This window comes from Triticum urartu, chromosome 5A (assembly GCF_056163025.1).
Source record: "Triticum urartu cultivar PI428250 chromosome 5A, HENAU_Tu73, whole genome shotgun sequence".
Taxonomy (NCBI): domain Eukaryota; kingdom Viridiplantae; phylum Streptophyta; class Magnoliopsida; order Poales; family Poaceae; genus Triticum; species Triticum urartu.
The window spans coordinates 101,051,521-101,073,084 of record NC_141877.1 but is presented as its reverse complement, the minus strand read 5'-3'; the positions used below and the strand labels follow the sequence as shown (position 1 = coordinate 101,073,084).

Here is a 21,564-nt window from a genome sequence, read left to right as displayed (position 1 = left end):
ATAGCATAGCATGGAACTTGCTCGAACAGGTGGTGGGCGACGGAGGAGGGGAACAGTCACGCCGGTCATCGTTCGCGCGTACACCCGCGCGCCGCTCATGTTCCAGACTCGACGCCGTGCTGTTCGGCCTGGCCTGCGAGCGCGGCGCCGACGGCGCACGCGAACACGCCGGCCTGGAGGATGGTGGCAGCGAGCGGCCGGCTGTTGGGCCGCCCACGGCCGAGCTCGCCCGGGCCAGTCACCTCCCGAGGTGCGAAACGTTTTTCTTTTCTTTTCTCACCGTCCCCACAGGAACAGAGAGCTACCCAATCCTCACCCGCGGCAGAGAAGGCAGCGGCGGCGCGCGTCGAGGTGCAGCCACTCTCCCCTCTCTCTCTCCCCCTCTGTAATCCCTTCTCTATCTCTATGGTACGGCGGCCGGCCGGCGGGTCGCGATAGGTGAGCGACGGTGGCGCGCGTCGAGGGGATGGTCGTGGGCGGGAGGGGAGTGAGACAGTCAGTGGACGGTGAGGGATGGGTGGTGCGCGGGAGCCGGGAGGCGAACTGGCAGATGGCGAGGCGGAAGGCCGGTGCGGCGAGGGTTAGGTCCGGGACGGCGACGGGCAGCCCGTGAATGAGGCAGACGGCGGCGAACTCCGGCGCGGGGGTGAGGTGGCTTATGCTATGGCCGGGGGTTGCCATTGGATCGGAATTTCAGTTCTCGACACTGGGCGTGGAGTGGGGCTCTCCTCTGTACTTCTCTGCGCCGGCTCTGACCCCCACCCTCTCTTTCTCTCTTCAGCTAGCACCGAGCGATTCTCCTGGGAGCACCTAGCCGGCCAAGATAACAAGCACAGCAGCCCCGTTTCTCTCCCTCAAAAAGCAGAGGTATAACAAGCACACAGGAACTCCATTGCTGTTGTTTGGTTCTATTCTTTGATCGTTTGACAGTGAGCATGATATATTCTTCTATTCTGTATGTGTATGGATTGTGAGGAATATTTGCTATGTGCATGGACAGTGAGCATGGTTCATCCATTTGATTGTGTTCCCAGCTGAGGCTGCTTGGTCATCTGCTGGAACGGCGCCTGGAAAAATGGCGTCCACCCTTCTCCCGACCTTATTGCCGCCAGTTTCACGTGCCGTCGCCTTCCTCCTCCGAACCCCACCAAAACCCTTCCGCTCTCACCATCCGCTTTTCCGCAGCCTCCCCGCCTCAGCTTCTTCCCCATCAACCCCTCCTACTTACCACTCCCTCGTCACCATGGCCTCCGCGGGTATCCCTGCGCGCCGGGACCTCCTCATGCTTGGCATTGAGACCAGCTGTGATGACACTGCTGCTGCCGTGGTATGCATTGCTCATTTGCTGTCCCATTTCTGTCCAGTCACTTCTATTTGTGGTCGAACCTTCCAGGTTTTATGCTTACGGCATGTCTCTATGATGCTTGGTTGTTTGCAGGTTAGAGGCGATGGGGAGATCCTTAGCCAAGCGATTGCTTCCCAAGTAAGGATTTGCTTTTCAGTTCACATTCTCTCCAGATGTTCCATGTCTAATTCTATTGAGATCAAGAACTTTTGGCAAACATTTGTATCCTTTACATGTTGCTGATCGTACTGTTGTGTGTTTGGAAGTCAGATTTGCTTGTGAAATGGGGCGGTGTCGCTCCTAAGATGGCCGAAGAAGCTCATGCGCTTGCTATTGATCAGGTTTTGTCTTCCTTTAAGAAGATGGATGACCTTAAGTCTAAGATGTTTGTGTTAACTGTCTTATATGTCCTTGTCTTGCAGGTTGTTCAGAAAGCACTCGATGACGCAAATGTGTCAGAGACTGATCTTTCTGCTGTGGCCGTGACCATTGGACCAGGGCTTAGTCTATGCCTTAGAGGTTCCTGTTTTTGCTATTCTGACTTGCTTAAAATAAATATGAATTACTGATGTTTTCCATCGCATGCTACTAAAATAAGGAAATGTCTGTTCGTCAGTTACCAAATTCAACTTTTATCCTCGCAAAAAAAGAAACTTAACTTGTAAGTTTGCACATCGGATACTTTTATCAGTTAGGTTTTAGGCATGGTGACAGTGGTCCGAGCGAGTTAAAGTTAATCAAAGAATCTTGCCATTCACTTAAAGAACTGTTTTGGATAATTTAGTGTTGACTTTCTTGAAGTGACCATTTTGTGTCAAATGTTGTCATATGACCTGGGATGTGCCAGATTTCTAGGATGGATGATGGTGGTGTGTGTGCGAGTATCACAACTCGAAAGCCAATTTTTGCTGCTTCCATGTTTTATATGTATCACACTATCAGTTCAAGGGCTGACTTAAGTTTAATCTGTCACATGTGATCTTCATTTTCTTTCTTTGTGGTACTTAAGCAAAACTGTTTTAGGTGTAGTGCATTTTTATCACTAGCCTGTCGGCCCTTTAGCTTTTTTAGTAATTCCTTCTTACATGCAGACACAGTCATATTAGAACTGTTTTGCTATCCATGTGCCAGAGCCATGAGTTGGTTGCGAGATCTTATGGGTTTCACCACTAGCCTAGCCCAACTTGTTTGGGACTAAAGGCTTTGTTGTTGTTGTTTTGTTGTTGTTTATTGAACTGGCATATTAGATAGGAAGAAGGTATACATTTTTAGTCTGTCAACTTTGTAAATTCTAAATTTGGTCCGTCAACTCTGTAGTCTGTACTTGATAAGTTTGTCCCTCAAATATGTCAAAACCGTCTAGATTCGATCCCTTGCGACACTGAAAGTGGTTTTTGACAGTGACTTGGCTGCGGTTTCACACACATGACAGCGCAGCTAGCAAAAAAATAAAATAGAAAGGGAAATGTTCCTAAAAGTTAATTAAATTAAATATTTTAGAAATTGAAAAAATGTGTAACGTCCATAGATACTGGAAAGCCCCTAGGTTTGGTTTTTTTAAAAGCATTTCTTTTTCTATATTTTTTGCCATCCTTAAAATTCTCAGATTTTTTGGTAACTGAATAGTCTGTTTTCCTGACTTCTGAAATAATATTAAAATAGGTAATCTATTTTTCCTGTTTTTTATTTTTGTTGGCTGACCTTTCGAAAAGAACTTCAATATTTGATTTCCCCCCTCCCGTCATAATCCCCCCCCCCCCCCCCCCCCCCCACACACACACACACTCACACACGATCTTTTGTGGTACCACTTCTGTGAAACAGCGCCAAATCATGATCAAAACAGCATTCAGTGGGGCAAGCGGGGCGGATTCGGGACGATTTTGAATACTCGAGGGACCAAACTTACCCTATATAGAGTTGACGGATGAAAAATTGACTTCTTCATTATAACATATGCAGTCTACTTACCCACTCAATAAGAATTGGTCATGTTTTTATTTTTTATTTTTATAGAACCATGCCAAGTAGATCACTGTATCTTTTGATTTATTTGGGACACTCTTGAAGCTGGAGAGAAACCATTTTCTATTTGTTCTATTGTTTATGTGACTGCAAGACTTCGGTTAAAGCTTGCAAGTATGTTAATCTTTTTTCTGTTTTTTTGTATGGGAGTGTAATTACCTCTCTAAATTGCAGTTGGTGTTCACAAAGCTCGGAAAATAGCAAAAGTATTTGGCTTGCCTATTGTTGGAGTTCACCATATGGAGGCACATGCTTTAGTTTCCAGGTAAACATTTAACTTCTGACATATTTTTAAGTGACGCACAATTTGTTTGATGAGTTCAACATCACATAGAATAAGTTATATAGGAATTTTTTTTTGGTTCGAGGACACAATGTGTTTTCATGTAACTTGAAAAACCAGATTCCAAAAGTGTTTATTTGTGTGGATTTTCTTTTACAGCTACTTTTTTTAGAAGCACAGTACAGATGCAGACGCTCACATACATGCATGCAGTCACCCCTATGAACGCACGCACGGACACCCTACCGACCTACCCCTATGAGCACCTCCGAGAAACCAAGCAGGCAAATCTTGAGATTGACGAAATCGCCACAGACACTGTTGCCGGAAAGCCTGGAATAAATCCAGGAAAATGCAACCACCCGTGTCAAGTCTAGGACTTGAACCTGGGTGGGCAGGTTCCACCACAAGGAACCTAGTCATCTGAGCTATGCTTACAAACTCCTTGTAGGTCCTACATTATGTTTTCCCCTTAAAATAGCTGCGAACTTATCGAGACATTGAACTAAGTCTAGCACAAGCTGCGACAACTGAAAATTGAACTATTTTATAATGATACAACCTCCAAAGATTGAACTAAATTCTACTCTATAGCTACAATTTGACTTTGAGTAGGAAAGTATTTACGTCTACTGTCTACAAGCTATTTCTCAGTATCATATCTGTTTCCAGCATGCCTTGTTGTGAACTTATGATGTGAAAATTCGTAGTTTAATTACTTCAAATATGGTAAACATGTTTCATATTTGTGACAAAGGCCTCACTCTGTAAACATATAAAAAAAGCAGCACGCGTGTCTGCCATACTTCTAATGATATTGCATTACTGAATTATAGATTAATGTGGTTTGATCCTTGTCAGGCTAGTGAACAAGGACCTTGATTACCCATTTTTAGCTCTTCTAATTTCAGGTATATGCTAATTACAGTACCATGTCTCAGTATTCTATACCATGATCTAGCTTAATTTTCTTATTCCAGAGAAGCTTGCAGTTGTAAATTACGATAGCAATAATGCCATAGAAGATACGCAGTCATTCTTTTCCTGCCTGTCGGAGTCCAAAGCCAGCCATTATGTTATGCCTTATTGCAATGATTGAACTGTGACTAATATTTTCACTCATACAAATTGAAGTTTCGATCCACTAAATTTTTATATTTTTTATTCAAAATAATTTAATGCAAAACCGCATCAGCCTAAGTTCATGAAGAGATGTCTTAATCTAGCAGACATGCTAGTTTTAATACTGACACTGGAATAATTGTGTTTGCTTTTTTTTATGACGTTGCGCTAAGTAGTTAGTATGTACAGGAGGACACAATCTTCTTGTTCTCGCTCAGAACCTTGGTGAGTATGTTCAACTGGGAACTACAATAGATGATGCAATTGGTGAGGCATATGACAAGTCAGCAAGATGGCTGGGTCTTGATATACGGAAAGGTGGTGGTCCTGCTCTTGAGGAGCTTGCCCTAGAAGGTGATCCAAATTCTATTAATTTCACAGTAAGTTTGCAGGTGTAATTTCACAGTAATTGTGTTTGCTTGCCCTTAATCTTAGTTCAATTTGACATGTTACTTGCCCTTTTTTGTACACCTCTAGGTTCCGATGCGACAACAGAAAGATTGCAATTTCTCTTATGCTGGTCTGAAGACTCAAGTTCGATTGGCTATTGAATCCAGAAATCTGTATGACTTTGTCATTCCCTTTAGTTGCACCATTTGTTTCATCATCTTCATGATAATGTTAGGAGCTAGGGTTCTGCCCTGCCTAGGGCGTAGGGTGTAGGGGAAGGAGGGAGTTGGGCGAGGGCTGGAGCGCGGCGGCCGGCGGTGAGGCGCCGTCCTTGCGGTTGGGGCGGCGGCGGCGCAGGAAGGAGGCGGCTAGCGTTAGGGTTCCGGCTCCTCTGGGAGCCTGGCAATAGAACAGTCTTATTGCTTAATTCTCAAAATAGTCTTACAGCTCGTATATATAACCATAATCTGAAAATAAAACTAAGATAACTTGCGGGCCTAAGCCTGCCTGTTGGGCCTCCTGCGGCCATAGACCTGGCCGGTCATAACATCTCTCCCCGCCTGCGCAAACAGCTCGTCCTCGAGCTGAAAGTCGGGGTAGTGCTGGTGGAACTCCTCGCGCTGCTCCCAAGTAGCGTCCTCCTCTGGTAGTCCAGTCCACCGGATCAACACATACCAGGAGCCTCGGCGCAGCTGAGCCTTCAATGCCTTCTCTGGCTCAGGAAGGAGACGCCCGTCCGTGATCGGTGGGAGCGCCGGCGGTGCCGCGGAATGGCTTGAGCAGCCCGACATGGAAGACATCATGGATCCGCACGCCTGTCGGAAGCTGCAGACGGTAAGCCACTTTCCCAATGCGTTCCAGGATCGCAAAGGGACCGGCATAGCGAGGACCGAGCTTCTTCCTCGCGCGTGGGTCCAAGGACTGCGTAGAGCGGTGAAGTAGACGCAGCCAGACCCAATCACCCACCGCGTACTCCACCTCGCGATGGTGGCCATCATAGTAACGTTTGGCCAACTGCTGGGCCTGCAGGAGTCGTTGCTGGACCTCCGCGAGCATCTCATCACGGCTCCTCAGAAGAGCCCCGGCTACCTAGGTCCGTGCCGAGGCCGGATCAACCGGAAGGATCGGCGGGGGCGGCCGGCCATACACCACCTCAAAGGGCGTAGCACGGAGGGCGGAGTGATAAGAGGTGTTGTAGCAGTACTCCGCCCACGACAGCCAGTCCACCCATGCGCGCGGGCGATCACCTGTAACACAACGCAAATACATGGCAATCACCTTGTTAACGATCTCAGACTGGCCGTCCGTCTGAGGGTGGAAGGCGGTGCTCAGGCGTAGCTTCACGCCCGCCAGCCGGAAAAGGTCACGCTACACGTATCCCGTGAACACGGGGTCCCGATCACTGACGATCGAAGAAGGGAACCCGTGGAGGCGGACAATGCCATCGAAGAAGGCCCGTGCGACAGATGCCGCTGAATATGGATGGCCAAGCGCGATGAAATGAGCATACTTGGAGAAGCGGTCGACCACCGTGAGAATGACGGACTTGCCGCCCACCTTGGGGAGGCCCTCGATGAAGTCCATGGAGATGTTCGCCCAAACCTGAGATGGGACCTCCAAGGGCTGAAGCATGCCAGCCGGCCGTAGAGTCTCCGACTTGTTGCGCTGGCACGTCACACACGACCGTACCCAGTCACGGACCAGGGCACGATCACCGGGAATGTAGAAGTCGGCGCGGAGACGATGGAGCGTCTTCTGCACTCCCTCATGGCCCGCCGAGTGAGCGAGGCGCAGCACCTGCTGGCGAAGATCGTCGTGCACCGGAATGAAGACCCGGCGCCCATGGAGAAGCAGGCCATCGGCGAGGCGCCACGGCTCCTCCAGCTCTCCCGCCGCCAGCTGCTGCTGCAGGAGGAGGGAGTCGGCCGCGGCCGCGGTCGCCCGGCGGATGTCGGCGTAGAGGGCGAAGGAGGGCCCGGTGATGATGCAGAAGGCCGCCCCCTCCGCCGCACCGTCGTCCACATCGGCGTCACGCCGAGACAGGGCGTCGGCGACGGTGTTAAGGCGACCCGGCCGGTACTCGACGGTGAAGTCAAAGCCAAAGAGTTTACTGATCCATTGGTGCTGGGGCACCGTCGAGAGCCTCTGATCCAACATGAACTTGAGGCTGTAATGGTCCGTGCGGATCTGGAAAGAGCGACCCCAAAGATAGGGCCGCCAATGGCGTACTGCCTGCACCAACCCAATGAGCTCACGCTCATATGCTGCCAACTTGAGATGGCGTGCGGCAAAGGGGCGGCTGAAGAAAGCGAGGGGTCCCTCGCCCTGGTGGAGGACCGCACCGAACCCCGCACCGGAAGCGTCGCAGTCGACGGTGAAGGGAAGGCCAAAATCCGGCATCTGCAGTACGGGTCCCGTCGTGAGGGCCCCCTTGAGGGCCTCGAATGCTGAAGTGGCCTCCGCATCCCAAGAGAAGGCGTCGCGACGGAGGAGACGCGTGAGCGGGGCCGCGATGAGGCCAAATTCCCGGATGAACTTCCGGTAGTACCCCGCGAGGCCAAGGAACCCGTGAAGAGCCCGCGGAGACTGCGGGATCGGCCAGGCGGCGACGGCCGCCACCTTGTCGGCGTCCATGGCCATTCCCTCGGCCGAGATGACATGGCCGAGGTAAGCGATCGAAGGTGTCCCGAACGAGCACTTCGAGCACTTAAGATGAAGATGATGCGCCCGAAGCTCGTTGAAGACGATGGCCACATGCTGGAGGTGCTCTGCCCAAGAGGCGTTGTAGATAAGAATGTCATCAAAGAAAACGAGCACAAACCGACGTAAGTAGGGCCGGAGGACATCGTTCATCAAGGCCTGAAATGTCGCCGGGGCGTTGGAGAGGCCAAAGGGCATCACCAAGAACTCGAAGTGGCCGTGATGAGTCCGAAACGCCGTCTTGGCAATGTCGTCTGGATGCATGTGCACCTGATGATACCCCGACCGGAGGTCCAGCTTGGTGAAGAAGCGCGCCCCGTGTAGCTCGTCGAGAAGCTCATCGACAACCGGAATAGGTAACTTGTCCTTCAATGTGAGAGCATTAAGGGCGCGGTAGTCGATGCAGAAACGCCACGTGCCGTCCGACTTACGACGAGGACCGGTGCTGTAAACGGGGACGTGGAGATGCGGATGATGCCGGCGGCAAGCATGAGTGCACACTGCCGCTCCAACTCGTCCTTCTGCAGCTGTGGATACCGGTAAGGCCGTACGGCCACAGGGGCCGATCCCGGAAGGAGGTGAATACGGTGGTCATAGATCCGGGCCGGTGGCAGACCCTGTGGCTCCTCAAAGAGATCCAGGTGCTGCTGCAGGAGCCCGTCCAAGAGCGGATGCTCGGCCTCCGTGGTTGTCGCGGCCAGCTGAAGAGGGGGTGCGGGTGCGGCCCCCCTAATGCCCTCCCACCGAATGCGACGACCCAAACGCCAGAAGGTCATCGTCAGCGCGTCGAAGTCCCAAAGAATAGGACCCAACGTGCGCAAGAAGTCGACGCCGAGGATGAAGTCGAAACAGCCCAAATCGATGCCGGCGCAGGTGATGGTGAAGTGCTCGTCGCCGATAGTGATGGGCACGTCGCGGGCGAGCCCGTGGCAGCGTAGACGGTCGCCATTAGCGACAGTGACCCGCAACTGCTCCCCTCCGGTCGGCTGGAGCGCAAGACGCCGCATGGTGGCCTCCGGCAGGAAATTATGCGTGGAACCTGTGTCCAGGAGGGCCACCAGGCGCTCGCCATGGATCATGACCGGTAAAAGCATCGTCCGTTCATCACGGATGCCGGCCAGCGCGTGAAGGGACACCACGAGGGCGGTAGCCGGGGCCGGTGCGGGTGCCGCTGCGGGCTCCGCAAGAGTCGGGGCGCTGAGGTCAGCCTCCGGGGTGTCATCCTCGGTCTCGTCCGTCGTCTCCAGGTAGAAGAGGCGCGGGCAAACATGGCCCGGCGCATAGGGCGCATCGCAGTTGAAGCACAGGCCCAAGCGCCTGCGTTCCAGCTGCTCCGCCTGAGTGAGGCGCCGGAACGGCCGCGTCGGGGCCGGGGTAGCGGCCGGGGCGGTGGTAGAGGACGCCGGCGCTGCCGGAGGCGGCCGGGAAGGTGGACGGCCCCCACGTGGCGCGGATGGCCGCGTCGACGTCAAGGCCTGGGCACGCTGCTCGAACGCCCGCGCATAGTACATGGCCGTCTGAAGGTCTTGTGGTCCCTTCATCTCGACGTCCACGCGGATGTGGTCGGGAAGGCCGCCGACGAAGAGCTCCGCCCGCTGTAAGGCTGTCACACCCGGGGCGTGGCACGCTAGAGTCTGGAAGCGGTCGGCGAAATCCTGCACCGTGGAGGTGAACGGTAGGCGGCCCAACTCGGCCAAGCGGCTCCCGCGTACCGGTGGTCCGAATCGAAGAAGACATAGCTCGCGGAAGCGATCCCACGGTGGCATGCCGCCCTCGTCCTGCTCGAGGGCGTAGTACCATGTCTGGACGGCCCCGCGGAGATGGTAGGAAGCCAGCCACGTGCGCTCGGACGCGGGCGTGCGCTGTCCACGGAAGAACTGGTCACATTGGTTGAGCCAGTTAAGAGGGTCGTCCGAACCGTCGTACGTGGCGAAGTCGACTTTTGCGAACCGGGGCGGTTGCTGGTGTGGCGCGCCCGGGCCCACTGCCTCGGCGGTACGGAGGGCGGATGACGGCGCCTGGTCCAGGGTGGAAGGCCCGGCGTAGTGCCCTGTGACGCCCGACGCCTCGGGCTGCCCCTGGACCCCTGACGGCGGCCGGGCCTCCGTGGGAGCCGACGGCGGCCCGTGGAGCCAGTCGGGAAGCGGCGATGGTGACGAAGGGAAGCGGACCTCCTGGATCGGAAGGCCGCTCGGTGAGGACCCGCCCGAGCCAGGGTTGGGCGGTGGCGGTGGTGGAACTGGCACCGTGGCCGCCGGAAGGAACGGCGCGGTGGAGGGTGGCGCGGACGGCGGGGTCCAGGTCGGCCACTGTGGTCCTTGGACGGTGGCGGGGGGCGCGGTTGGCGCCGAGAACGGCGTCGGCCACTGCGGCCAAGGCAGCGTCGAAGCCGCCGGGGCGGGAAGCCGCCGGTGAGGGCCGCCGGTACTGAGTACCACGGCAGCGCCTGCTGTCCCGCGGCCGCGGCCTGATGCAGCGGTGGAGGCGGTCCATACGGGCTGGCCAAGTAGAGGCGGATGCCCTGGACCGCCACGACGAGGTCATTGAGCACGCCGGCCATAGCCTCCGGTGTGAATTGCGGCAGCGCTGGGGAAGGCGGCGGCGATGGTTGCTGGATGGGAAGGTGCAGCTGGCCTGGCCCCGCGTGGTGTCGGGGGCGGAGGAGAGCGGCGCTGATAGGGAGGCCGTAGTACCCGGCGATGTGGCGGCGGTGGTGGAGGAATCGGCGGCAGCGGCGGTGGGGGAGGCGTGGGGGATCGGCGGCGGCGGTGGTGGGATTGGCGGGGAAGACATGGTCGAAATCCGGGTACCTGATACCAAGGTGTTAGGAGTTAGGGTTCTGCCCTGCCTAGGGCGTAGGGTGTAGGGGAAGGAGGGAGTTGGGCGAGGGCTGGAGCGCGGCGGCCGGCGGCGAGGCGCCGTCCTTGCGGTTGGGGCGGCGGCGGCGCAGGAAGGAGGCGGCTAGGGTTAGGGTTCCGGCTCCTCTGGGAGCCTGGCAATAGAATAGTCTTATTGCTTAATTCTCAAAATAGTCTTACAGCTCGTATATATAACCATAATCTGAAAATAAAACTAAGATAACTTGCGGGCCTAAGCCTGCCTGTTGGGCCTCCTGCGGCCATAGACCTGGCCGGTCATAACAGATAAGATGAACACACCTGTTGCTGTCTTCCATACAACCTTGCATTTTGCCATTTGGCATGCTGTTTGTTCCTTATTTATTTATCCTTGAAATTTATTATTTTTTTATGCTACACCTCAGGTTTTCAAACGCAACTTCATTTGGAACTCTCAATAGTATACATGTATTCCCCTGCAAAAAAATAGTATACATGTATTCTTATTTACTCCCATTTTTTGTTTGTTTAATGTAGTAGGGGTTGTAACTTGAAACTTGTACTGGAGAGCCTACCCATTTAGTAATCCAATGTCAAACACACAAAGTTCATTTTTTAGAGAACATTCATACAAAGTACACAATGTACAATGATCTGCGGTGGAAATGTTTGCTAAGCAAGGTTTACATATTATTGGAATTTGGAAATCCTTTCGTATGAATAATGCCATACAGATGTGGTAGCATTCTTGTGAACCAAATCACAAGAACGGTACTGGTGGGAAGAGTGATGCAACTGATGCTTAAAACATCATAGAATGTTTTTTTCATGGGAATCATCTTACATCTTTCAAGCAGTGACAATTTGACACCTTAATTTGTTGAATAAATTATGCCCTGATAAACTGAACATTTCCAACGGGACTACAGACGAAGTAGGCTAAGTAACCAAATATATCAGTTTGTTTGAAATGAGTGAGGGTACAAGATGCCTTACTGTATTTAACTAATTATCGGTGAAGGAAAAATTTGCAATCAGGGTCGGTGAGTCGCTATGCTGTGATTATTAATTAACTGTGTTGCCATTTTTACACCATTGTAGGTGCACAGATGATATCCCCATTTCTTCTGCAACAGAAGAAGACAGACAACTAAGGGCGAACATTGCTGCCTCTTTTCAGGTTTAGTATCATGGATATTGTACTCGTTGTCCAGGAGGACTCTGATAAGTTTCTGATAATTTTAACTTGTGCAGCGGATTGCTGTTCTACATTTGGAGGATAGATGCCAGCGAGCAGTTGAATGGGCATTGAAGATGAAACCTTCAATTAAAAACTTTGTAATGCAGATATCTTGTTGCTGTTAAATTCAGTCACTTTTCTTAATTCATCCAGTGGTTAATCGATTCAATTATTAAAGGTTGTTTCAGGTGGTGTTGCTTCTAACCAGTATGTTAGGACCCGCTTGAATCATATTGCTGAGAAGAATGGTCTACAGCTCGTATCCCCTCCCCCAAGTCTTTGTACTGACAATGGTAATGAGTTTATTGTTATGAGCTGTAAATATTAATATTCAATCACACTGTCAGTAAAAGCATATAATATTCAAAATCAACTTTGATGAAACTCAGCACAGTTCTTTGTTTCTCAGTCTATACCCTAGGCTGTATTCCCTTTTTATTTTGAAGCATGTGAATGACTTATCCTGACCATTTCTGCCAACTTTGCAGTTATTCCCATAACTGTGATAAACTATTAGATATCTTTTTTTAACTAGTAAAATATGCTATGTTCCTTTATATGCATAGGTGTCATGATTGCTTGGACTGGAATCGAGCACTTTGTTGCCGGTAGATTTGAAGATCCACCTCCCGCTGATGAGCCTGATGATATGCAGGTAACCTAACCAAGCAGTAATCACAGTTGATAAAATCAACTGCATAATGGATGAGTTAAGGTAACTTAAAAAATAAATGCACAAAGTAACTGATTAAATTCCACTATAGGGAGCTCCATTATGTATTTATTTATAGTTGCATTATTTTGTTTTTCATTGTAAGCCCTGAGTTTTTAAATATTATTATTTGGTTGTTTTGTTAATTCAGATGTATGATCAGCTCCTTTTTAAAGCTAAATAGTTACTTGGATAAAAAAGATTTGGTATGTCAATGAAGAATGTAAATATAAAATCAATGGTGATTCCATCATCATCAAAGGTTGAAGAGTTAAATATGTCAAATTCTTATACTTGGTTTGGGACTTTGAATAGCGTTGACAAACTAGCTCTTAGAAAAACAGATAATTGAATTTGGCATGATTGTTGAAGTTTGGTCATTTAATATAGGGTATGAGCACCCGGCTTTCTTGTTTCCTTCATTGGAATCGTAGGCACTTCTGAATCAGGCCCTTGTCTTGTACTGATAAGTGTCTCGCACTGAGTATTTAAGATCTGATGCAGAACTTACAGGTTTTGTTCTGGTTGTTCTGCTAGTATCCTCCCTGATCAGTTGTCTGCTGCAGTATGACTTGCGTCCAAGATGGCCACTTGGTGAGGAACATTCAGAAGGAAGAATTGTTTCACGATCACTGAAAACGGCTAGGATCCATCCATCACTTACATCCATGACACACAGCTCTCTCCACAACTAGTATGGTTAGATCATTGATCCTTGCTCTTTGCTGTCGTTGAGTTCCACATCATCCAGTTTTGGGACCTTTATTTGGGTAGCACAGCTCACCTTTATTTGTCATGGTAGTAATTAGCTGCAAAGGCATGAGCTGACTAGTTGTTCATTTGTTCATATACAAGTTGTTTACCGCGCCATGACCTGATATTTGAGCATCCATGTTAAATGATTGCAATCATTAATGGGTGGGTGGAAATCAATGTATTTATAGGATACCAATTATTACTTTTCTAGTGTTATATGTGTGTATAACTGAAGAGTAAACAAGCATTTGTTGTTATGTAGGAGTATTGTATAACTGAAGAGTAAACAAGTATTTGTTGTTATGTAGGAGTATTATTCTTTATATGATTATTCTGACACATGAACCGCATCATGATGTGCATGAAAAGGATATGTAGAGGAGGCATGTTTCCCTAAATTATTTTTATTTGTGGTTGCAGTGTTGATATTCTGGATCAAAATACAATTGCATCTCACAAGGAACTGCATATCAACATGTCACAAGGAAGAAGAACCGTCTACATAGAAGGCGCCCAAACCTTGGGCAACTTGTTAAGTTCTACTTACATGCACATGGATCAGAGTTTGAGAAATAGAACGCTTACCTGATGATCCTGCAGGACTGCATTGGCTGCTATCGGTCTGAAGCTTCTTGCATCTTGATTCATATTCTGCTAGAAATACTCTTGTAGAAAGTGCTCAGGCTCTAAATAAAAAGTAAGCATTGCGAGACATGAAAGGGTGGAAGTACAGCTGCCAACTTGGATTTTTAGCTGTCCTAATGAGTCACATCGTTCATGATGGAAGTGCTATTTTTCTTCAGCGTTTTTTTACAGGACTGTATTTGAAAGTCATGTGGATACTGTACCAAAAGGCAACTGAAACAATCAACAATGAATGAATTACAACGCGAATACACCGTTGTGTTTATGTGTCATGCTCTTTTTACAGGACTGTATTTGAAATAAGACACCGTTGCTTACATGTTCTAGGGTACTAAAACTGTAGAGTGCTTGTATGTGTATTGGGTTGCTTTTATATATATATATATATATATATATATATATATATATATACAGGTCTGTTGTTCAAAATAAGACACCGTTTGCTTATATGTTCAGGGTTGCTAAAAATGTGTTTTCAGAGAGCGCTTCTATATGAGTTGTCAGAGAGCGACTAGCAAACAACACGGTAGAGGTTCTGAAAGATTCTCAGAGAACTGCATATTCAACGCTTTGGTTTAATTGCTATTCTTTTTTTGAGAGACTGAAATGCATACTCGCTGCATCTGTTTTTGGGTTTATTTTTGCATTTTTTTCTCAAAAGAGGGGGAATGGACTGCACTGGGTTGCCTTTTTATCTCCCTCCGATCTAAATTAATTGACACAACTCTAGTACAAGTACAATACATGAGTTTATTTTTTTGATGGGAAGAAGGGCCAAGTAGAATCCGATACGTATAAATACGGACGCACGACACAGTAGTGACAAAGCAACGCCCATCAACAAGGTGGCGGTGAGGATCAGCCTGACCATCACGCTGCAACAGACACAAATTATGTGCCCACAGGCTAGTTTTTGTCTTCTCTTGTCAAACATATAGTACAAAGTTGAGTTATCTATTTTGGAACAGAGTGAGTATCAGAAATGCGTCTTTTACGCATGTTTTATCGGCAAGTAATCTAATGTTCGTTTCTATTTTTTACTCATCCACAGGGGAGGGAACCGTGCAAACCCCGCCATTTGTTTTCATTTTTTTTTCCAAATTAACACAAGAGAGTATATCTTGTAGAATCTAATAAAAAAATCGGCTAGTTAGTAGGGTTTAAAAAAAATGGTTAGTGACAAGTATGTTAAGTTTTTGTGCTCCATGCAAAGATGTCCATCCAACAAACACCTGATCCTGTAGTGAAAGTTGCTCCTCCGAGATTTTGTGCATTTCTAGAAGCTTCTCACAGAAACAATATGGGATAGCATTATCAGGGGGGATACAAAGTTCCTCCTCAAAAGGCAAGCATTAACACAAAATTTTGCGTCCAAACCAACTTTCTGTAAAGTAAATCACTACAATTCAATTAATCAAAAGTTCAAAACTAAAAATTCTCCTATGTATTCATGCAGGTCAGCACAAGGATCATGCATAAACAAAAAGGAATCAAAATATTTGCCTTCGGAGTTTCCCAAGACATTCTTGTGCCAAGATATCTTGGAAGAATCAGATCAAAAGGAGTGGCAGGAGGTTCTTTTTTGTTGCAGGATTCCCCTCATGTGTGTTCTGCTGAGAGATCAAAGGGATTCTTTTTGCGAGTTTTTCTTTGCTACAGATCAGGGGTTGCTACCAAATAGAAACACCACACAACTAGGTTTGCCTACAGATGCTACTCCCTCCCTTTCGGTTTATAGGGCACGACTGATAAATCTCACCTACCAGGGTAAACGATGAGTGATAGTTTTTATACTTCCTCCGTTTTTAAATATAAGTATTTTTAGATATTCCACTATAAACTACATACGGAGCAAAATGAGTAAATCTATACTCTAAAATATGTCTATATACATCTGTATGCAGTTTGTAGTGGAATCTTTAAAAAGACTTATATTTAGGAACATGGGGGATTAGTTTGCAAATGTATTCAATTAATGCACTTGTTTTCTAAAAAAATTGTGTTTATCAATGCATTAATTGCAATGCATGCATCCGTGACCAATAAATGATGAAGAACTTTTACATGTATTGATGAGTTTTCTGTTAATCCATTTAATGCACCTCATCAAATTTAAACTTGCGATGGGAAACAATAAAATTGCGACTTATTAAATAGAAAAAAATATTTTTTTAAATAAGCCCTATAAACGAAAGGGAGGTAGTATCACATAGAGAGATATCTTGCTTTTCTGCGTACTTATGTATTTTCTGCCGAACGATTTTTTCCTATGGCTTTTTTCTCTTTTATGCTTCAGAACACCATGGATGCCGCTGCCCCTAATTCTTTTTATTTCTTTTCTTTCTGCTTGTGCTAAAACCCTAGCTAGACGAGGGGGGGGGGGGGGGGGGGGGGTTCATTTTCGCGTTGGGTGTCAGACGAGGGACGCGGCGAGGCAAGGACATGCACATGCACCCCGGCGGTTTGTAGCTAGCTTTCCATTTTTGGCGTGGTTTTGGCTTGCATGGATCCTTTACCTTTTAAGCGTGTGCACCGGAAGATTGGAAGGGCGCTCGCATGCCATCCAGTCATGTCCATCTCTTGGAATCTTCCGTAGTACCGAGTCTTCAAATTTTTCTCACACAAACCAGATTTCATCATACAGAGCCCAACATTCTGACATATTCATTTATCCCGATGTTAATAACCCTACCATGGCGCACGGTCTGTCTCAGTCATGATCAATGCCCACGGGGGACATCTAGCTGCTGGAGGGAGCTCCACGGCTAAGCTACGCGTAATTCCAATGTGGGGGGACACCGCCCCCAGCCTATGAATAACCCCAAGCACGGTGAACTTGGTGGTGTGTGACACAACATTGGTGTTGCCGGTTAGTACAAAACAACATACAGTCACCAAGTACCCCAAGCACATTCATTAATGTGGGCCTCTTTGCTTCTCCTTCCTTGCCAGTTGTTTCGCAGTGCGTACCACTTCTAATCTACAATGTGTCTCGACAATCGGTGGGAGGCGGTAGTGAACGATTAATAGTAGAGATCCCTTTGCATATGTCTCTCCTTCTCTTCTAGATCTGCTCTAGCAACAACAATCAGCGGTACTGCGGTCCGAAGTCAGTACAATGGGTGATTTGCTACTTTCTTCCAAGTAATCCTCCCCTTTTGGTTCTTCTTTCTTTCTATTTTTTTTCAAGTAGTCCAGTATAGTTTGTGTTTTATATTTCTTCTTTGCTTCTTTTGAAGGAAATATGCCCTAGAAGCAATAATAAAATTGTTATTTTATATTTCCTTATATCATGATAAATGTTTATTATCCATGCTAGAATTGTGTTAACCGAAAACTTGATACATGTGTGGATATATAGACAAAACATTGTGTCCCTAGTAAGCCTCTTGTAATGCCCGGATAATCATGCTACAGTAATCTCACGTTAATGGTGCCACGTCACCTCTGTCACTGTAGTTAATCTCGGGTTAATTCGAAACCGCTTCAAAATTCAAGTTTAAATTAATGTCAATAATAAAAGTGTCGGTGGGAACGACACCTATGGGATCACAAGAATCCCTACTATGGTTGCGGGGCGCGGGGTCGTGAGAAGAGCGGATCAAACAGATAGCACACGGTTCGTTTATCCAGGTTCGGGCCGCGAGGATGCGTAAAACCCTACTCCTGCTTTGGTGGATTGTATATTTGTGTTCTTGAGCTAGCTATGGGGCGTGAGGAGTTCCAAAAAGCCGAATCCTCCTCCTGGTCGCCTCGGGCCTCCTTTTATAGGAAAGGGGGTTGTCACAGTGGCACACAGGAGGTGGAAAGGGTACAGTGATGTGAGGTTATCCCTCGCAGTACATGACAAGGCGCATTTAATGCATCTTGCCCAGGTGTCCTTGCTTTATCGGGGACGGGGGAGAACCCTGTCTCGTCCATCGCCGCTCCCTCTCGTGTCGACACGCGCCCTGGCCAGCGGCGCCCGCGGTGCCATGTAGGCAAGCAGGCAGCTGAGGTGGCGCAGTGGTGGGTCTCCACGAAGATCCGCACGCCGCCACGCAGGTGCCTGCCCAGCTGGTTGGGTCGGCAGCTGCATGCAAACGGCGGTGGAGGTTTGACTGGCGTGGGCCTGATGGTGGCCCTACAGGTGTTCTTGGCAAGGGCCTTGCCGGGGCCCCGGCAAGGATCTTGCCGTGGCGCCTGCTGTCATCCCCGGCAAGGCTCTTGCCGGGGACCTTGTGGTCCTCCTTGGCTGGGATCCCGCCAAGGATCATCATCTTCTAAAGGGTGTATCTGATTTTGAATGTCTTCACAAAGATCTGCATGCCACCACGGGGATGTCTCCCGAATCCTTGCCCCATGGGGGTAGTGGACTCAAGGGTGACTCACTCCGTAGGTGTGGGGCGAGCTGCCATGGCAAGAGTCTTGCCGGGTTTGCTAAAACCGCCTCCCGGCAAGGATCTTGCCGGAGGGGGGGGGTCCGCTTCGTCCCCTTTGCTCTTTGTGGTCTTGGTCTTGGCGTCGTTCTGCTTCTCCTGAGCTTCGGCCTTACCTTGGCTCACCTCCCTTGCCTTGCTCAGTGTGGTGGTGCTCGTGGCTCAGATTGGCCGTGCACAGTTATAGGGGTACAAAAAGCGTACCCCTTTTTTTGTACACTGACAGGAGCCCCCGGGCCTGGGCCACACGTAAGCGCAATCGCGTCGCTGGGCTAGGCCCAAAAGCGGGCGCGGGCAGGCGGGGCGGTTTTTACCGCGGTAAGTCTCTTCGCGCGCTGCGCTTCCCATGCTTCCCGCGCGTGGCGCGGCGTGGGGAGGCATGTGTGACGTGGGGCGGCATGCGTGGGGCTGAGCTCTGCATGCATGCGTCACGTCGTAGTAAAGGGGGCGGTTTGCGCCTTCCCCATAAACGGAGGGAGGCGTGGAGGCACGGCCCATTTACTGAACGGGGCCCGAGGCGTGGTCTTCAAGGCGTTCACTCCCCACGATCACGGGGTGGGGAGAGGTCGCCTCACCCGTCACCTCAGTCCTGTACGCCTGCCACATGGCTCTCATGCGCTTGGGGTGGTGAACGATGGAGGCGGGAAACCGGGCCCCCGCGGGCTGGGGCGGCGGGTCGGTCTTAGTTCCCTGCGCCTTCCGCGTCTTGATTGGCTGAGTGGGGTGGCCGAGCCCCCACCCCGTTCCTTTATAAAGAGCGGGAGGGGGGATGGCGTCCCGCATTACTTCATCCCTCCTTCCTTCATTTTCTGCTCCCCCCTTCCATCCGTCATGGAGAGAGGAAATCCTGGTCCTTCAACGGTGGCGGCGCCGCTCGACAACGCGTCCCTCCTTCTCCTGCACCCGCGGTGGCAGAGCTAGCCACGAGGGGAAGGGGGAGGGGCGAGGCCGTGGGCGAGGCCGAGGCGCTCGGGGAAGAGGAGGACGGGGCGGTGCGCCGGCCTCGCCTCCGCCAGCAGTTCTTCCCCCCGTGGAGGGCCACGTTGGGGATGAACCTTGCGAGTTCTTCGTTAGGCTACGCCGGCCGCCTCGCCGTCGCCTTCGTCTCCTGATTCCATTCGCGCGGGAGATGGAGCTGGATCCACCGAAGTCGTTGTGGCTGCACATGAGGGGTTGCGCGATCAGTGGCACGCGAGCCCGCGTCGATTTCCCTGCCCCTCACGTGATGTATCTCCGTCGGGGATGGAAGACGTTTGCCCATATCCACCACTTGACGGAGGGGCTCACTCTCTATTTTAAGCTGATGGAGGGTGGCCTTCTCTCCGTCAAGGTCTTCGGGTGCTTTGGGACCCGTGCAAGGTGCTGCGTGGAGAGGTCTTCTGATAGTGAAGACTCCTCGGACGGGAGTGACGAGGAGGACAGTGGCAGCGACGACAAGGGTAGTAGGCGGCAGGATGATGGGTCCGATTAGGTGTCGGGTGCCGCTCCGTGCGGCACCAGCGACCCCATCATCCGCGTCACCGGCTCCCTGAACTTCCCGAGGTCGTCTCCTTGGGCGGCTGGCGTTGGGAGGCTGCGGAAGAGGAAGAGGGCGGGCGGCAAGGCCGTCAAGTCAGAGTACGCGGGCACCGACGCCTTCGACGCGTGCTGACGTCCTGCCGCCTCGTCTTCGAGCTCTGCTTCCGGCGCCGCCATCACCATCCAGCCTTCGGACGGCCACCGAGATGTTCTCTTGGTGTCTTCTGCCACCCGTAGCTCGCCTAGGCGCCCCTTTTGCCCTTTTCGCCTCCTTGACCTGCCTCCTGAGGAGAGGGACAAGAAAGGGATTACAGGCACCTTATCTCTTTTTAGTTTGTAAGCCTTCGGGCCTTAGCTGAATTTAAAACTTGTAATCCCATCATTCATGTTTTTCATTCCCTATGGACTGTACCTGAGTGGAATGTTTTTAATGAAAAAGGGATGCTTGCCGGGTCATTTGTTTGTGGGTAGAACCCACGACAAGGAGTAAATCCTTGATATCTTCAAGATAAACATTTCCTTGCCCGGCAACAGGCCTTGCCGTCTTCCCACTTCGCTCGACCTTCCTCATGCCTTTGGCGGAGGCAGGGATGAGGCGGGTTCTGGCTCCTTGTTTCATCCTTTCGCTGCCGCGACTACGACCAAACTTGGCCCCAGGAACGAGCCCTAGGGCCTAGAGTTATGGGAGCACGGTAGCTTAGGGGAAAACGAGGTTTCACATACCTCAGTCCATAATGGAATGCATGATAAGGGATGAAGAACTTATCTGAAGATGCAGCCCCCGGCAACTCTGGTTCGCTGTGGGTGAATCTTTGCTCTTGCAGCCCCCGGCAATGCTGGCTTACCGGGGGCTAGATGTTGGTCTGTTCATCTTCTTTTCCTCCCCAAGTGGTTCGACACGGAAATCCTTGTGTCCTGTGAACCAAAGAAGACAAAAGAAAGACAAAGTGGCGCACACTCGACCTCTAAGCTAGGGGTTAGTCGCTGCTAAGCACTATCAACCCTAACCAAGGACGAGACTCGACCTAGCATGCATGCTATAACTTAGGGCGCCAGCGCTTCATTTACTTGTGCTCAGGGTCTGCGCCTGGCTTTGTACAAAGGGTTACATGCATCATCAGCAATGCTTGTACAAAAGGTGGCTTGCCGGGGGGCCCGGCAAGCCGCGCCTCACGGGTAAAACTTGCGAAGATGCTCAATGTTCCAGGATTTACTCACTGGAACGGCATCTTCGGTCTCCAGGCGGACTGCGCCGGGCCTGGTGACTCGTATTACCCGATAAGTGCATTCCCACTTTGGCGTCAACTTGTTGGAATTCTTGGCCGATTGAACGCGCCGAAGGACAAGGTCGCCTTCCTCAAGGCTTCGGGCATGAACCTTGCGGCTATGGTAGCGGCGCAAGGCTTGCTGGTAGCATGCTGCTCTCACAGCCGCCCGGAGACGATCTTCCTCAAGGAGCATTGCGTCATCTTGCCGCAGTTGCTCTTGCTCAAACTCATCATAAGCGAGCACTCGAGGTGACCCGTATATGAGTTCAGTGGGGAGAACTGCTTCTGCCCCGTATACCAGGGCA

The 21,564-nt window shown here is 50.2% G+C and overlaps 1 protein-coding gene across 6 annotated transcripts; it reads left to right on the top strand.

Moving 5' to 3' along the window:
• The first annotated feature begins 212 nt into the window (after positions 1-212).
• On the top strand, positions 213-14,306 carry LOC125537213 (putative tRNA N6-adenosine threonylcarbamoyltransferase, mitochondrial). Of its 6 annotated transcripts, none has more exons than XM_087525600.1 (16): positions 213-351; positions 782-867; positions 1,035-1,327; positions 1,439-1,483; positions 1,612-1,686; positions 1,768-1,864; positions 3,545-3,635; positions 4,515-4,564; positions 4,965-5,155; positions 5,253-5,338; positions 11,804-11,882; positions 11,957-12,040; positions 12,121-12,235; positions 12,509-12,597; positions 13,221-13,348; positions 13,831-14,306. In XM_087525600.1, exons 3-16 carry the CDS (start codon positions 1,076-1,078, stop codon positions 13,997-13,999), a joined length of 1,551 nt encoding a protein of 516 aa, XP_087381726.1. In that variant the 5' UTR covers positions 213-351; positions 782-867; positions 1,035-1,075; the 3' UTR covers positions 14,000-14,306. The 6 variants fall into 6 exon arrangements, with proteins under 6 accessions (XP_087381726.1, XP_087381724.1, XP_048556471.2 ...); XM_087525598.1 differs by having other exon boundaries at positions 1,001-1,327; XM_048700514.2 differs by having other exon boundaries at positions 1,001-1,327; positions 13,221-13,353.
• The last annotated feature ends 7,258 nt before the right edge of the window (positions 14,307-21,564 follow it).

Excerpts from the sequence above, each read along its gene's own strand:
- LOC125537213 (XM_087525600.1), top strand. The coding sequence starts at position 1,076 with ATGGCGTCCACCCTTCTCCCGACCTTATTGCCGCCAGTTTCACGTGCC. Across the intron at positions 4,565-4,964 it reads TTTAGCTCTTCTAATTTCAG|GAGGACACAATCTTCTTGTT; the intron begins GTATATGCTAAT and ends TAGTATGTACAG. Across the intron at positions 5,339-11,803 it reads GCTATTGAATCCAGAAATCT|GTGCACAGATGATATCCCCA; the intron begins GTATGACTTTGT and ends ACACCATTGTAG.